The sequence below is a fragment of the Montipora foliosa genome, chromosome 13, assembly GCF_036669935.1.
Source record: "Montipora foliosa isolate CH-2021 chromosome 13, ASM3666993v2, whole genome shotgun sequence".
In the NCBI taxonomy this organism is placed as follows: domain Eukaryota; kingdom Metazoa; phylum Cnidaria; class Anthozoa; order Scleractinia; family Acroporidae; genus Montipora; species Montipora foliosa.
This window is the reverse complement of record NC_090881.1, coordinates 22977391-22994890: the sequence shown is the minus strand read 5'-3', so window position 1 is coordinate 22994890 and position 17500 is coordinate 22977391. Positions and strand designations below refer to the sequence as shown.

Below are 17500 nucleotides of genomic sequence, written 5' to 3'. Positions count from 1 at the left end.
GGTCCATTATTGTGAATATCTTACACAGCACCTTACGATTCCAGGAGCCCCAGGCAGGGGCGTAGCGTGATTTTGAAGATGTACGCTCACAAAGAATGTTTCGAGCGCCAAAGGCACTCCAAACTTGTTGGGGGTCTGGGGGCATTTTGAAATTTAGGCTCTCGCAAATGCCATTTCTAAGGACGGACATTTCCATAAATAAATGCGAATGCAAATGCAGCAGTTAGTTAGTTATTTTACCCATCTCCAGAGTTTTCAGCAAGCTGCAACACAAACAGGAGGTTTTCAAGCAAAGGGAAAGACATCGCAAACTCTTTTACATCATCATCATCATAACCCTTCCTTCAAAAATAAACGGGGACTGGTGATGAGACTGGCACTGTGTGGGTGCCTCGGAGGGCTTTTACTAATAAGAGAAAATCTCTTAAATCCTATCAATTTCTCAAGTACGCACGTGCGTATTTGAGTAAAGGACACTATGCCCCTGACAGGGTTTGGTAAAATCTCCTTAGAAATTGCGAGACTCGGGAAAAAATATATGCTGGCGTGCCACCTCAGTTGTGTCTAGAGAATTTCCTGTTTTCTTTGCTCAGTATTTAGAGTTGGTGAGTTAAACCAACAGCTCATCCACATTGTTTATTTTGACCGGAGCCAGTGGGGATGAAGCTGGAGCACTAAAGAACGTCTGCAGAGTGGGAAGGAACGCCTCCTTGACCAACTCCTGGTTAGTGCGTGAAGCCATGGGCGTAGCCAGGATATTTCAAAAGGGGGGTCACACTCTATCAAAAAGAGGGTACTCGCGTTTTCGCTACCTGAATATTGTAGGTTGTTTGAGTAAAAAACGGCTTACAAAGGGGTGGTCACGGGCACCCCAGAACCCCCCCCCCCCCAGTCACGTGTTCCTTAATCTACGTCACAGCAGTATTGTGACCGGGAAGAATCGATAGAGGACTAAGGCGAATGGTGAGCCAAAGTGGCGGCAAATTTGAACGTTTTCTAATTTCATTTTCAAATCGCGTTTTGGGAAAATCGCAATTTCTTTTTTGCGAAACGTCTATGAGATATGTGTAGATTCAGATGACTAAGTGAGAAAAATTAGGTTACGGGCACTTTAAGTACAGCTGTACGCAGAATTCCAGAGCCAAGGTAGAGGAATGGCCGATTACAAACGGAGCAGTTTTAGCAGAAGGCAATTGATGCTGAAGCGGGGAGAGAACAAATCACTTTATCAGTACTGAATATGAAAAGGGCGTTGCACAGTTTGTTGTCGTGGGAAATGTAAGGAATAGAGAGTTTGATCATGGCGGAAACGGTCACGGTGTACCATACCGTAATGTGGCCACCGTTTTTTGAAAATGTAACGTACTGCAAGGAATGAAGAATAAAGTAATGACTATTAACACTGATGTTCCGCGGTTTAATATCAATGCTTTATCAGTTTAGATGTCCTTGATCTGGATTATGTAATCGGAGATATAGGATTAAATGGACAAATGCTCAGTTGGTTAGAGCGTCGCACCGGTATCGCGAGGTCACGGGTTCAAACCCCGCTGAAGTCCTGAATTTTTCAGACTTCTTTACGCATTTGTAAAAATTGGGTTCACAACTGCGAGGGTCATAGGCGTACGAGCCGGGGAGGGGGGGGGGGGCGGCAGCCCCCCCAGTCTCGGAAATTTTCGGGCGAAACGCTCAAAATTCGGGCAATAAAGAAACGATAAAAGATGCAATTAAAAAATATATAATTTTTTTTAATTTTTTAAATGGAAACTAGTGAGCAGCACACAGCAACTGATCTTGTTAACTTTGTTTATTATCCGACCGGTTTCGTCTGATCAAACAGACTTCATCAGGGATTCCAACAAGATGTCTAAAGGGAACTAGTTTCAGATAAATGAAGTTATAGTACAGAAGCACGTTCCGGTAAGGGTGTGAAAAGCAAAACTGACCCACAAAAATTACGCGCAGGATATAACGTAAATCCTGCGTAGAAAAGGTGTAAAGTTCAATTTTGGGGCTTACGATTTAACGTTAACGTATGTGAGGTTCTAAGTTTTTATTAGTTACTAGATCGAGTAGACCTACATAGATTATGTGAGGTTCAAAAAACTCTCTGTTTCGAATACGTACAGTTTTATGACTTTTAAGGATTGTAAATGAATGTTTCTTTCGTACATTTTGAGGGAGTAAAAAACGGATTTCAACAATCAAGCATTCGGGCACTGTCTAATTTTTTTTCGGGCAAAAAAGGACACCGCCGCCCCAGGTCGGATCGTGCCCGTACGCCTATGGCGAGGGTCATAGCTTCACTTGATGTTAAAATCTTATTGAAAAAAGTGAACCGTGTTATTTGTGTAGAAAACTCTTCTGGTAACAAAATTAGAATTCAGAAATGTTGAGAGTATTTACAATCCCCAACAATGCAGCCACCTTTGGCAAGGTTTTGAATGTTTATGAGTTTCCTATGTTACTATAATTTGTTCGAAAGTTTACTAACACTTTGAAAGAACTCAAACTGACAGTTTAATAATAATAATAATAATAATAATAATAATAATAATAATAATAATAATAATAATAATAATAATAATAGAACTTTATTTTCACACGATAATGTTTTAAAGCTGAATAGCTTGTGGGGTCGTGTACAAACGAAATTAAATCAAATTAACCCTTTAAGCCCCGAGGGGTTCCCCATTGACGAGTAACATCGTCTGGCGTTAGACAGAGTAAAATCTATAAGTGCCATTTGGCACTATCGGGGCTGAAAGGGTTAAACGGGGACACAGTTTTTTCACGCTGTTAGCTTAACCCTTTAAGCCTCGAGGGGTTCCCCATTGACGAGTAACATCGTCTGGCGTTAGACAGAGTAAAATCTATAAGTGCCATTTGGCACTATCAGGGCTGAAAGGGTTAATACATAGTCTATCAAATCATACTGGTTTTTGAGGAGAAGGGAAACCGGAGTAGCCGGAGAAAAACCTCTCTGTGCAGAGTAGAGAACCAACAAACTCAACCCACATATGACGCCGGATCTGGGAATCGAACCCGGGCCACATTGGTGAGAGGCGAGTGCTCTCACCACTGCGCCATACCTGCTTGCCTCACCTCTTCTGAGACTACTTGGCGATCGTGCTGATCTCATTTGGAAGTTGCAAAAATCCAGAGATACGATAATAACATGCGACCTTTTTCTTCAATCCACAGGGGTGTTCGAGATTGGACCTTTCTAAACAACAACTTGACCTCAAAAACAGAATACTGTCGAGAGCCTCAAATATGTAAATTATTAACCGAGTCAGCCGCCACGTAGTCTCACAGGAAGTAAGAGGCCGATTACGGATCTTCTAGAAAGCATGATTTCGCATTTTCGTGGGAGTGTCACTTTAATTATAAGTGCAGGATTGAAAGCGCTAGCAAAGCAATATCGCAGAAGTCGAAAGGAGTTTCAAGGGTTAGAAAGTTACTATTTTTTCGGGTGTTTGAATTGTAACTTTCTAAGCTACACTCAAATTCTTTAAAACCTGGTTGCAACGCGAATTGTAACTTTCGTTGAGGATCTTCAGTTATAATTTATTGGCTCTTTTATTTTTTGAAAAATTTAAACGTTTTTTGAAATATGTTTTTGGTCAATTTTTTGAAAATTGTATGGGTTTAAATGTGACAGGAAATTTTATCTTTCATTAATCAAGATTATGGTAATTTCTTTGTATCTATCATAAATCGTTATTGTTACTCGTATCCCTGCAATTCTTTATTTGCCTTTCTGTATCTTGAATGAAGTCGTAGTTTTATTACCTCTCTTCGACATCGATAATAATAATAATAATAATAATAATAATAATAATATTTAATATTTATATTGCGCATTTTCTCTAAGAATAATCAAATGCGACGGGCTATAATTGGGCAATTAAACAGCCTGTAATCCCTTTGCAAGCTCCTACATTTAAACCTCTCTTGTTGCTGCTTGATTACAAGATCTATACGTAGATATTCCATAAACGTCTTATTTACTGACTTCGAGGGCCCTACCTTTTACATTACTACAATTTTATTATGGGCACTCTTCTCCCTTTGTTTAATGCGAAATTGATTTGGCAGAAATTTATCAAAATTTTGTGAAATAACTTTAAATTTATTATATGCAAAAGTTACTTATCACGCATTTTCAAAACTCATCTACAGTATTTACAACTATGTAAAGCGTCCTTTTCCATCATCTTAAAACACAGAATAACGAAATATGAGCTTTTAATTTCATTTAATTTCTAATCTCTCTGGCTCTGGTCTTTGCACATTGGTTGCATGCATGTAAATATACTAATTTTAGATGATGTCAATGGTCCAGAAATGTCAAGACTTGTTGTCAAAATATACAGTCAAATATAAAAATTAGTACAGGATAAATTCAATTGACAGCGACGTTTGGTAAAGTTTCCTTAAAAAATTAGTCATTTGCAAAGAGTTACTGTGCCTTTCATAAATATGCAGTCTGACGTTTAAACCAATGGTTTTTCTTTTTACTGCCGGCGGCCCGTTCATGTTTGCAGCAAAATATGGCAAACCATTCGAAACAGAAACAAAGAAAGTGAACTGAAACGAGGCAATTGAAATTCATGATGTCACCCACTGCCTTGCTCCGACACAGCAACTGATGCAGTAAAAACAAGATAACCATTAATCACAATTCAAATTCCAGAGTCCAGAAGTTAATGAGCTGCAATAATGTGGTGCACCCATTCATGTGAAAAGCATGCACAACTTTGGCCTAACAGCACTAACAAAAAATGCCATTGGGTATAAAAATGGCACCAAAAACTTATAAAATAGTTACATGCTTGACTGTAAGGTTGTGATTTAAAGGATGTTGTACTCAGGGGTGGATATAGCAGGAGCGTGCACACCCCACCCCACCCCCCCCCCCCCCACCCCAAGATAACCTGTGGCTTTCTAACACAACTGGTATTGCGCAAACGTCACGAGTGTGCTGCACCATTCCTTAGAGGTGCACCTCCTCCTACGAAAAACCTGGATCCACCACTGGTACTGTTGCCAGCTTGCATGCAGCCTTTGTGTTCAATATTAAAATGTGATATACTGACCTCTTCGTCTTTTACCCATTACCTACAATAGCTATAGCATGCAATCATAAAAACATTAATAGTCTAAGATAAGAGTTGAGTCTTGGGTCTAAAGCCAACAAGGATTAACACTTAACTTGAAAAACAACTCCAACGAGGTAAGGAAAATGTACAGACACCCAGTACTGGCATGACTATTGATCAGCTAGACTGCTTAAAAATTCCCTATGCTGTCAATTGTTAATTGGCTCAATGCTACTACTTTCTCTTAAACCTTTGATATGAAGAATATTGACTGCAGACAATTGTCACCAAATGGATAACTTATTTTGCCCTTTGGCCAATGTTTTGGGCCCTTTGCAAGACAAACAGCAGCTAATAAAAAATAAATAATAAATATAATGAATAGGAAAATAAATAACAAATGTGGGTTGTTCATAAAGTCTTAGTAATTATTACAATAGAATAGTAAACCTGGTTCAGACCTTAAGGTTTCTTACAGTTTAGGAATTCATCTTGAAAAAGACAGGCCAAACTTGTGGAAAAGCCAAAACCAGGTAATCTTTTTTTGGCAATGAGGAATAATAAATAATATTATGGCATCCCTATGCCATCTGTCTAGGTTTCTCTGCTGTTCTCTGGAAAAACAGAAATGTTCAAAATAATAAAACTGAAAGTTTGCATGTAAACAAATAGACTATGATCTGGTGTATTTCATCCATTCTGTTTGGAAACTTTGGGTCTGCAAGGCATAGTATTACAGACTGTAACTTTGGACTGCTTTCACAACAATCATTTTACTTTCAGAACTTCCTGAAAAAGAGTTGAATCAAGAAGGTGGATGCATTTTTCTCTCCTGCTGTTTTTTCCTTCTTGACACTCTTACAGACACAGTGGTAAAGTGTTTTTGACAATGACAATGGTAACAGTTATAGCCCAGGATTTACCAAAATGAAAGTGACTTGGAATATGGTTTTGCTAAGCTAAGCAAAGGCACACCTTTGCTTAAAAATGAACCTTTCACAGATTTACAGCCATAATTCCCACCGAAATTGTTAACGTAATAGGTTCAGGTTAACATACCATTGTGTTTGAGATACAAAAGGAAATAATTGTTAGGTTTTTACCTAAGAGCAATTTCTCTCCTTGAACAGTACTGTCTGTGGTCCCTTTTTTTATAATACTTTATTACATAAATAGTAAATTGGAATAAAAAAATTGATTGATGATGCCTATACAATACCTGCACAGATATATATTATTTATGTTGTGGAATTGTCACTTTCCCTCAGTCATCAATCATACTTAATGGCTATGTTCTCTAATTTACACTTTAGAGCGGCAACAGTTACATGTACCTGTCCTTTTCACTGACGTTTATAATAATATATTACTTGTACATAATGTAATCAATAGATGTGAACTTAAGAATGAACATTCTTCATGTTCAATAATCGAGAGCTAATAGTTATTTATACTAGTATTTCAAAAGTTAATTCCATAAAAATTGGCAAATAGATTAGTCTTTCTATGCATACAGTAAAACAATGATCAATGAAAATTGTAAACTCTAAACTAAACGTTTTGATAGCATTTTTCCTAAACATAACCTTAAAAATTTGCCGGTAGTAAAAATCACCACTGCAGATCTCATCACTACATGTACAGTATTTGGATACTATGAAAAATTCTGTATATCTTAAAAATTCTGTTTACAAGAATTAGTCATCCAACTGTATGCCAGTGACATTGCTCTATTTTGCTTTTCCAGTCAAGGATTGCAGGTTGAACAATCCAATGCTATCTATTACCATTCTCTGAAGAATTTGATGCTGAATCACTTGTTACTACTGTTGTTTCCTCAATGTCTTGACATTTTTTCATCAGGTCACTGTCTAAACATTGCTCAGAGTCTTGATACTGATTTTTCCACTCTGTCCACACCAGAATAAAATGCTTAAATTAATCATTATAATAATGTACACTGTACTGATGGAATACTATGGCTCGATTCGATCACCATATCATAAAAATTGGCACAAAATTGGCCACAGCACAAAAGGCCAATAACCTTAAGCAAATTAAGGCCCATTGACCTTTTTATGGTAGCCTAGTCTAAAGACTGAAAGGACTCTACTGGTAGCTATGGGTACTGGTTACCGATAGACACCAAAGAAGAAGGGCCTGGACAATCTGCGAGCCAGCGAGTCATGCGAATTTCGCACTTACACCTGTAAGTCTAAGCACCCATTTGAAATAGCGCTGATACACAGTTTTTAGTCTAAGCACCCATTTTAAAACGATTACAAACTGTAGCTTTCAATATCTGTGTAACACACATGTTGACTTGCACGGCTCGCATGTTGACTCGCACGGCTTTCATCTGACTTGCATGGCTCGCCGTGTTGGCTCCCATGACATGCAGCCATGCCTCACATGGCTCGTACGACTCGCATGGTCCGCTGGCTCACACATTGTCCTCACTCAAAGAAGAGCTGGGGCCTCTGGAAAAATCCCTAAGTAATTACAGGCTAATTCTGAGGCAGTGTGGCCCAGTGGTTAGGGCGCTTGCCTTGAGATGCGGATATCCCGGGTTCAAGACCCGCTCTGATCACTCGTTGAATTTGTTCCTGGTAGTCCCTGGTTCAACTTCCCAGCTGCACTTGTAAATAGCCAACTGGTTTGCCTCCGGCCAGTTGGGATTCTTAACAGTTGTTGTTGTTGTGTTCTGTTGTTTCCTTGATTGTGTTTCACTGGCCCTGAAAAGCCCCTATGGGGAGCGGTCAATTAAGTATGTATGTATGTGTGTCTGTATGTATGTAATTCTGATACAGAGGTACACTAGTGCACCCCTTAATGAAAGACAATGGTGTGGGAACTCTCAAGTTGCATGAGATACCTCCTTTGGTAGCTTTCTTCAGGGGTCATTATTTTATTTTTGTGAATGCTGGATGCATGGATCTACAGTACTAGTAGATGTACAGTAGATGTTGAACTCTAAAATTTAAGTTGTTGGCAATGACATGCTTCAATTATCTTTGTTGAGAAACAGCTGGATTCAGCCTACATCCTAAAATAATGTTTTCATCAATAATAATTAACAATTAGACCAGTGCAATACGGGTCAATAGCCCATGAGGCGAAGCTGAATGGGCTATTGACCTGTGGCCCTTGAGGGCGAAGGGTCTAATTGTTTTAGTATCACCCAATTAGTCGGACTGAAAAGGCAATAATAAAGTTAGCAAATGCAAGTTGAAGAAATATTTATTTGGGAATAAAACGAAAGAAAGCATCACGCTTTTTGTCACTCAAGGACTATTATTTATAGTCCTCTAGTAGCATAGCCAATCAAAATGCAGGATTTGCATTAGTCCACTAGTTGGGTGATACTTTTTATAATAATTTTTTTTTTTTCACTCCTACCTTTTTCTTCAAGGCAGTTAAATGCCGAGTATCCTATTTGGACAACATTATCCCAATCATCACTTGGAACAGTGGGTGGTAGATATGGACACTTCTGTAGAACCCTCTGACACAAAAAACTTAAACAAGATTCTTTGGGCTTGTCATCTCTATCAGAGAATATTGCTTCAGATACCCTGGTGAAGCAAATCCAGTCTTTATAGGCTTCCTATAGATCGTCAAAATTAAGGAGACACAACATATCATGAAGGATTTACTTTTGCCTTATTGTACTTCCATTTCAAACCAGAAGAGCAAGAAATAATGCAAATATGAAAATACAGTATATGGAAAATAATAATAATAATATTATTATTATTGTGAATGAGAGAAGTGATCCTCATGCTTAGCTAGACACTTTACCCTTATTGTCACTGATAGACATTCAGGTGGCTCCAACCAGATTCGAACCTGTGACCTTAGCGATGCTGGTGCAATGCTCTCGCGACTGAGCTACGAAGCCACACAGTCGGAAACAGGTCAATTTGTTGGGCTCATTTGAAGTATCGCTGAGATCACGGGTTCAAATCCCATTGGAGTCAACTGAATTTTTCAGGTGTCTATAGAGACAATTGCTGAAATTGTCCAGCTAAATGTCAGGATCACTTCTCTCATTCATCTACACCCCACCCAACCCATACGAAAAAAGACCAGCTATTTACTGGGTTGCCAAACCCAGTCGGAATCTCGGTTTCATTTCGTGGGTTTTTTTGTTATTTTTTTCCGTGTCGGGAAAAGTCTTGCCTGTCACTCCCCTGCTAAGTGGTGTCTTTGTGCATAGAGTCTTATGTGCGTATTTTGTTAGGTTTGAGGGGGCTGGGGTAACGCGTAGCTTGCTCTGCACAATTAACCTGTAATGGCGTCAGAAGTCATTGTAACGCGAATGGCGTTTTAGTAAATCTTTAAAGAAAATATACCCATATGGAGCTCAAGAATGGAACGTCAAGACAGGTGGTGAAACATAAAGATCTGGAATCTTAAAAGCGACGAGTAATGGACTTCGACAGCGTGAATCTTTCGCCCGACAAGCCGAAATCAAAATGAACTGTACTTTTAATATTTCGCCAAGGTGGTGTTACGTACAACACTGAAACCAAATGGAAATTTCTCTGGTAACTTACGGGTGCAACAAAGACAGAGAAGGAATCGAACACCACAAGTAGATCTGTGATCTCTGTTGTGTCTCACAGTGTTTACTGAAGTTGCATCTATTTAAAGTTTGCCTGTTTGTCTGGCAAGTAACATTCATTTTGTACTCAACTCTGCAAAGGTTAAAAAAAATTGGAAATGTGACAGTGAAAAATTATTTGAATGAAAGCTTGTTGTCTCTTTTGTGCTTTATTATGTACGGTCAAGGTTCTTTCGAAAAGAGTTTGATGTGAACTGTCAGAAATTTATTGTGTGTTTCCCTTGCACCCACGCAACTGAAATAGGAAGGGTTTCTTGCCTCTTATAGCAAATATGTTGCTTGTTTCCATAAATGTTTCGCTGGAAATTATTTCTGTGAAATTTCCAGCTTTTGTAAATTTATCATGTTGTGTAATTTTCGAGCTTAGCAAATTTGCATACATGTGTTGAAATGTGATACGGGGAGAATTTTTGTGGTAACGCATAAGTCACGAAAATAAACAGGTCTGTTGGAAGCGTGCTTGAGTTTCAACAAAATGACCCCCAAAATCAGCAAAAGATTGTGACGCTGATGAATAATAAAGTAGCTGCTATTACCAAAACGATGGAATTACCTGGTGATAAATAACCTTGTCTTGATAACCTTGTCTTGGAGAGTAAATTTTTGATTTTCCAAAAACAATGGTCAACCTCTGAGAGTTGGGCGATTGTGATCTTTGTGTTGAATTCGCACATTTCTTGTCAAAATTTATAACAATTGAAAGAAAAAGAAAACTAACAAAAAAAAAACCCAGTATCTAAGCATTATTTAACACAGATGCTTCACTGTTTCGCGAGTAAACATGCCGCGGTAACTTGATCACTGCGCCCGCTGAATTCAATGTGCTATTTACTCAGTGCAGCCAAAAGTACAATTACAACAAGACAACTAAAATCTCCCAAAATGTTTTTCGCTGATGGTAACTTTTTATATTCATGGTTCAAAATTAATGTTGTTTTCATGTCGTAAATTTTGTTACCGATGGCAAAATATTTTATTCTCGATCGACCGTCCTGAAACTTCCTTCTGCTCTTCTTAAAAACTGTGTATCCATATTTATTTACTTTTACATCAATAATTGTTTTACACAAAGCAGGCTAACAAAATCTGTATCTTGCTTGGTTCGCATTTGATAGCATTAAAATACAATTTTCGGTCCTATGCTTTGACACAGATACTTCACTGTTTGGCGAGTAAACATGCCGCGGTAACTTCATCACGGCGCCCACTGAATTCCGGCGATGTCACTTTCGATTTTGCGATTTATTTGCGCAGCCAAAACGTAAAATAACAAACTTGAACGTTGCAAAAATCCCCCAAAATGTTTGTCACTGATCGTAACTGTTTATATTCTATATTCACGGTTCAAAATGAATGTTGTTTTCATGTCGTAAATATGTTATTCTCGAGCGATCATCCTGGAAACTTCCTTCTGCTCTTTCTAAAAACTGTGTATCAATTGTAATTTACTTTTGCATCAATATTTGTTTTCGCATAAAGCAAGCTAACAAGATCTGTACCTTGCTGAGTTTGCACATGTTAGCATTAATAGTATTTTCGGTCCGACGCTTCTGTTTTATGAGGGGTATATTGTTTTGGTCTCCCATCCAAACACTAACCCCGCCGAACAGGGATTGACTTCAGTGAACTTCGGCATCACAAAGCTGTCAGATGCTCAGCGGGCACGCTTAAACTTGTGGTGAAAAAAAGTTTATCAACATTTCAGCCCAGAAGCCAATGTTTCTCACTTCCCATTTATTTTCTTCAATCTTTCTGGGTTCAGTACTTTGCTAGTAACCACACGTCCTCAGCCTATTTACGCAAGACTTCTACCATCGCACTACAATGATAGACAATACCAAAACAATATTGTGCACTGTTAGAGCTACATATTACGCAAGGACAGATCTGTTTTGGCGAACGAACGTGTTAGGACCTGTGAGCCAAAGGGCCTCGTCTGGTATGACTTCTTAATGACCCCCCAACTTGAAAAAAATTGCCTGGAACGGTGCACCTACCACAGGCAACCCAGTGTACCCTCACGGAGGGTCTAGTTTTAGGTACAGCTGTACCTATAAACATTATGTAAGTGCTCACCATTCCTCTTTAAACATGGATTTAAAAAGATTTGATCTCAATTTGCCACGACAAGAACAGTGGGTCTTCATTTTAAATTAGTTAATAATCACAAATTACCCCTAGTTCTACGTCCGTGTCTGCTCATGGACTATTTGTAACGTGAAAACAAAATGTTCATTGATGAAATCTAAGCAGATGCAGTAGGCCAGACCATTACTATCATTATTTGTTTTACAAAATGAAATGCGAGACTACAGTTGATCTCACGAAATTAATCTAAAAATTTCTAATTTGCCTTTTACTGCCATTAACATACAGTAATTCCATCTGGTGCAACAGAACCATCACAAAAAATAGATCCACATTATTCCTACCTCACCACTGACTTTTTTTACACCGCCGCAAAATTATGCCATTGGTTTATGTATTTTGGGCATGAGATTGAAGCAATAAAAAATTTCAGTGCATAATAATTGTTACAACTTATGTGTAAAAAAACCCTGTAGCATTATGGAGTCAAACGAAAGTATGATTAAATTTCTTTGAAAAGCTTTCATCAAACCATGATAACTATTATGATGACGCATACCGAGAAACATGAGAAACATGAAATATTGTGCAAACGAACAGTCTTCTTTCAAATACGTATAAAATTATGTTATTAATAATTGTTGCCCTTCGCATTTTCGTTCGCTTCACCTTAAGTAAACATAGAGTTTTAACCCATTCAGCGTATTTTAACTTCTAAGTTCCTCCGCGAGTACATTAATAATGCTTCACTTCTAAAAAAGAACATAAAAAAACTCGAAACGAATAAAATGTATTGATTTGCCGAATGCGTTGCATTACTTTCACTGCGCCATTACACAGCGGGTCGCGATAGTCGTGCGCAGTTTACATTGTCTAGTATGTGGTTTTACAATTTCAAAAAGCCTTAAACGTTTGACCCGTCGCATTACCGAAAAAAATCCCTAGAATATAAAGAATCTTACGCAAATATGCACAAGATTTTATGCTAATTAATCAACCTTCAATGATTTTATAAACAAATCGAAAATTGGAAAACTAAATTAAAATTGCTTACAGCTGTAAAACTTTTAAACTTTCTATGTAGATTGTTTGCTGTTCAAGTTTTAATATCACAGACAAAATGTTTGCGGTTTATACGAGACGATATTCATTAACCTACATTTGTTGCTTCTTTGCGGGGCATCGTTTGCGGTCAAACAAAAGCGATATCGACTCTGAAGCCGAATAATTACGGTTTCACTATTCTTTGCTAATCCTATCCAACAGAGATCAGAGAGAAAGTAAAAGGGTTTCTTAACCCGAGACCGGTATGGAATTCATTACACCAACCAAATTATAGCTCAAGTCTCCGAATAACAAAGACAACTTGGCTTATAATCCATACATGAAGAGAATTACTCGTGAATTAATCATAACTCTGATAGTCTTAGAAAAAGCCCAAGTAATGTCTCTTATAATTAGATTTTAAGGCCGTAGCCACCGAAAAAAAAAATTGCTTTGTGTGTAAGTTTCTGTTTAAATTGCATGGAGCGCTTTGCTAAAAATTGTTTGAAAACAATGCAAAATATAAAAAATCATTTTCGGCCATTTCTCTTTGTTTTCAAGTCCACCTGTTCTAAATTTGCTGATCGTAGTCGACGTTCAAAAACAGAGAAAAATAATATGAAACGGTAATTTGACAGTGTAATTTCCAAACTGCCTCGCGCGATCGAAAAGTACACTGTCGCGATCCTACAGGGACAAGTGCAAACATTTCGCGTGCCGTTTTCGACGAAGGCTGGGGTGCAATGCGCGACACAATGACTGTCCTTTCAAATTATTAAACAGAAAACGTTTAACTTGAATAATGGTTGGGAAATAAGTGGCCTAACTCACGCTACAAAAGGGTATTAAGAGCTGCTTTTGTATTCAATTCAAAGGTGTTTAGCATTTTTCCGAAAAAATATTATTATATTATTAAAAAAATTCTGACAACTGTGTTCTGCAACCTGTGAAAGAATCGTCATTGCCAAATTCAAGACTGGTCGTCTTTTATGTCGACATAAAACATGCAAAATAAACACAAATCCAGATATTTCACATTATCTCTCTTCATGAAGATACGGCGCGCTATAAATCTACGTTTAAGGTACTTACCAAACATTCAAGGCAAGTTGAAGTAGCCGAATACGTGTGTCCGGTCCAATTCGTTCCGCAATCAATGCGCTCAAGTATTCCCTTAAAATCATTGTAGCTGTTGGAAGCGTTACTGTCGGCCTCTTGCAGATCAGTGGCTTGTTTTTGGCAAAATGTTTTGTTCCGAAAGAATTCAGCGCTTACAGTGCGACTTAAGGGAAAAGAAGAACAAAATTCCAAGCGGTAGTGTTTGTAGTTTTTGAACGAGTTGCTCATTTCGTCGCCTTGCCCTTGACTTGCGCTGCAATCTTCGAAAGCGCATGCCAGATGAGTCCAACATTTCGAAGTGTTTATTCGCATACCACAATAATTGTGAGCCTCACCAACACCCAATCTAGCGACCGTAACCAAGAGGTTTAAGATAAGAAGGGCGCAAAATGACGGAGGAGCCGGAGAGCGTAAAATAAAAGCGCTATCATTGAACGGCCGGCGGTGTTGTGTGCTCCATGTTATGGGGTCTTTTCCCGCGTATGTCTCCCGCATAAGCGATCCAATACATCGAGAATGTACAACACAGCTTTAAATACGACCAGAGCTTTTAAAAACCTCTTGGTACCTTGGTGTGAATGATGCGAAGCCGTGAAAAATTGGAGCCTTGAAGAACGACGCGCTTCTCAATTGGCTTGCTGTAATTGACTAAGCTTAGACTTGTGTAATCTTTCTCAGGTCTAAAGGACGACGCTACCTGCGGATTAATTCCCTTCTCCGATCACAAGTGCCTTTTCGATGACCAACTTGCAAACAAAGTTGAAATGTAGCAAGCGGAAATAAAACGGGAAAATTTTCTTCCAAATTTGGGCTGTTACAACGCATGTGCTGTAATTGATTCCCCTGGGTATTGTAAAATATTCGTCCATCGTTGTAACGACATCGTAATTACAATAATTATTGAATTCTAAATAACTAAAATGCCCTGTAGGGTTAACTTTATTTATATTTTTATTTGCTTCGATAACAATGACAAAAAATACAGTAAATTGAAAAATTGAAAGGACGGAATTCGATTGCATTGACGCATTACTAAAGCACAGGATTGCTTTACTGTTTTCTTCCTTTTCTCACATTAGTGGTCTTATCATTGCGATGGATCAGGGCCTCGGGGATAAATGCCTGATTAAAAAAAAAATCATCTTGCGCTGTCAAGCTGGTCACTGCGGAGATTCTTCTAGAACCCATGTTTTGAATTCCATCATATGCTAGTTGCTCCTCTCCTATCATTCGAAACCAGGCCTTTTGAAGAGAGAGGTGGGGCAAGGTTACATTGATAAGGGCATCCCCGCGTCTAGTGACATTGGCATCCCCGGTGCAGTGGGGATGCCCAAAACATTAATTGGTCATCCCTGAAAGCCTGGTACAAAGGCCACCGAGGGCCTTTGCATTACATTGCATTAATATTCCTCATTACCTTCATTAAAGCGTCGCCGGTCAATTTAGTCTGCACTAACTTGGCGAACTGTCTCTTAGACTGTGTCATCCTCTTCACTTGATCTATTGGCATCTGTAACAGCTCTTATATCTTTATCCAAGGATCGTGATAATGCCTCCGTGTGGGTCTGGCAAATAACAGCTCCTTTGTTTATATAGCCGTGTTTTCAGTTCGGCCGGCATACGTGCCCAATGTATAATATTTGATGTGTTGTGCATAAGCGAAGTCTTGCAGAGGTGTGGTGTTTACAATCTTCTGAATGGCCTCATTTTTATACACAAGCTGGTACTCTCCTTCTTCCTTGTTACGTCTCTTCCATCCACCTCTGACCATACTTCGAAGACACTGGAACCGGCATACCTCCATTTTTTTTCACTTCCTCTTCCTTCGGTAACCAAGCTTGCAGTCCATGTGTCAGGTGTGACCCAACACATGCTTCCGATCAGCTTACTCCGCGTCATCAAGTTTACATTAGGAAGCTTACGAAACGAGTACGACGACGGCCACGAGGAGTTCATTTAAAAATACAAGTTCACGTTATTCATATCACTACGAAACTATTTCATGTCGTTTCGCGTTAAAAATGTGTAGTAACTGGTGCTTATTCGAGTAAATACGGTATTACAAATATTTGTAATTGAGCGACTTTCGTATGACCTTGAAAAAGTGTTCCCAATTTGAGTTTCACGGACAATTGTTTGGCAAGATCAAAACAAAGCTTCTCCTTATTCCCGCCAAGGAAACTCATAATGTGGGCGGTAAACATCACATTACTGCATTTAAAATGACGTCAAAGCGAAATGCCGATCGCTTTCCAGAGAGTTCCATGGAGAGATGACGCTGGCATCCGCGTTTGCTAAGCCAATAAAAATTCGCCCTCGTTTGTTTTCGTTATTTTTCAAGGTCACGTGAAAGTCGTTCTATTGGCGTTGCGAATTTGTACTTACATGAAGATATCGATTATCACCAGTACATTGATAATCCAGGCTAGGAGAAGTATGTAAAATATCAAAGACAAGTGAATATGGAACTCAGAAAAGATCCGAGTTCCAGGCAGGATTTTAGCCCACGACGCTCTTGGCCTAAACCACCAAGGATAAGGGTTATCTGTCGGCTTGCATCACACAGTCACATCAAATTAAATCAACACATTGGGATCATCACTTGGCTCAGAACTTGGCGCGCTAAGCAAATTTGTATTTTGCTTTCGCCATTACGCTGAAAATGTCATTGAGCATTAAGGATAAAATTTCTTTTTTTACCCAAATGTTGTTGATTGATAATTAAGTCTCACAGGTGTTTCACTTCTTCATTTTCAGATACATTTCCTAGAATATGCTCATACCATCTGTCACAACAACTGAACCCAGATACACAATTCCCAATGAAGAACCCGGGCCAAACGTGTCCTGCCTCCTTTTATATTTTCCTTGAGCAAGCTTGGAACAGCTACATCAAATATGCTCAGCACTGCTTCGTCTTGACTTCCTCGTATTCTACGCTTAGGTGACATATTTCGTTTCTCAATCCTAGCTTTCGCAATTTTTGTTCGTATTATAGGCCTGGCCCGGGTTGCTCGAAGCATGGTTAGCGCTAACCAGGGTTAAATACCATGGAAACCTATAGGTTTCGATACCTCTTAACCAATGGTTAACGCTAACCAGGCTTTGAACTACGGTCTCTGGTCTTGAGCTGCAAAGATGAGGCCTTCTGTCTTCTTCTTCAACTCCCTGCACTTGTTATTTTGTTTTTAGCTAGAGCTGGAATGCATAAATTTAAGTTATAACGAACCAGCCAATGGGAGGGTAAAGTTTATCACTGCAAGGAGTGTGCTGTTTTTTTTACCTCGCGCGCGCCCATGAACGACTGTTTTTAGCGACGTTGGGTAAGAAAGCCTTAAGGCTAAATCTTGACAAAGTGTCGATGCATGGGCCTGCAAGGTGTCATGGAAACAACAGTCAAGGGGTGACAGCACAGTTTACCATGATGACCGCGGGCTGTGACAACGACTCCAGATTTATCTCAGTTAATAGTAATTTAGTACAGTTATATCCAGTAATCTCCAAGGCTGCTCAGAAG

At 38.9% G+C, this 17500-nt stretch overlaps 1 protein-coding gene across 1 annotated transcript; it reads right to left on the bottom strand.

Moving 5' to 3' along the window:
- Positions 1–4244: 4244 nt before the first annotated feature.
- LOC137982749 (NALCN channel auxiliary factor 1-like) lies at positions 4245–14787 on the bottom strand. Its single transcript, XM_068829896.1, has 3 exons — positions 13957–14787; positions 8505–8712; positions 4245–7015 (listed from the first exon to the last, which is right to left on the bottom strand). The coding sequence occupies exons 1-3, from the start codon at positions 14476–14478 to the stop codon at positions 6882–6884; spliced, it is 864 nt and encodes a 287-aa protein (XP_068685997.1). The 5' UTR covers positions 14479–14787; the 3' UTR covers positions 4245–6881.
- Positions 14788–17500: the final 2713 nt, after the last annotated feature.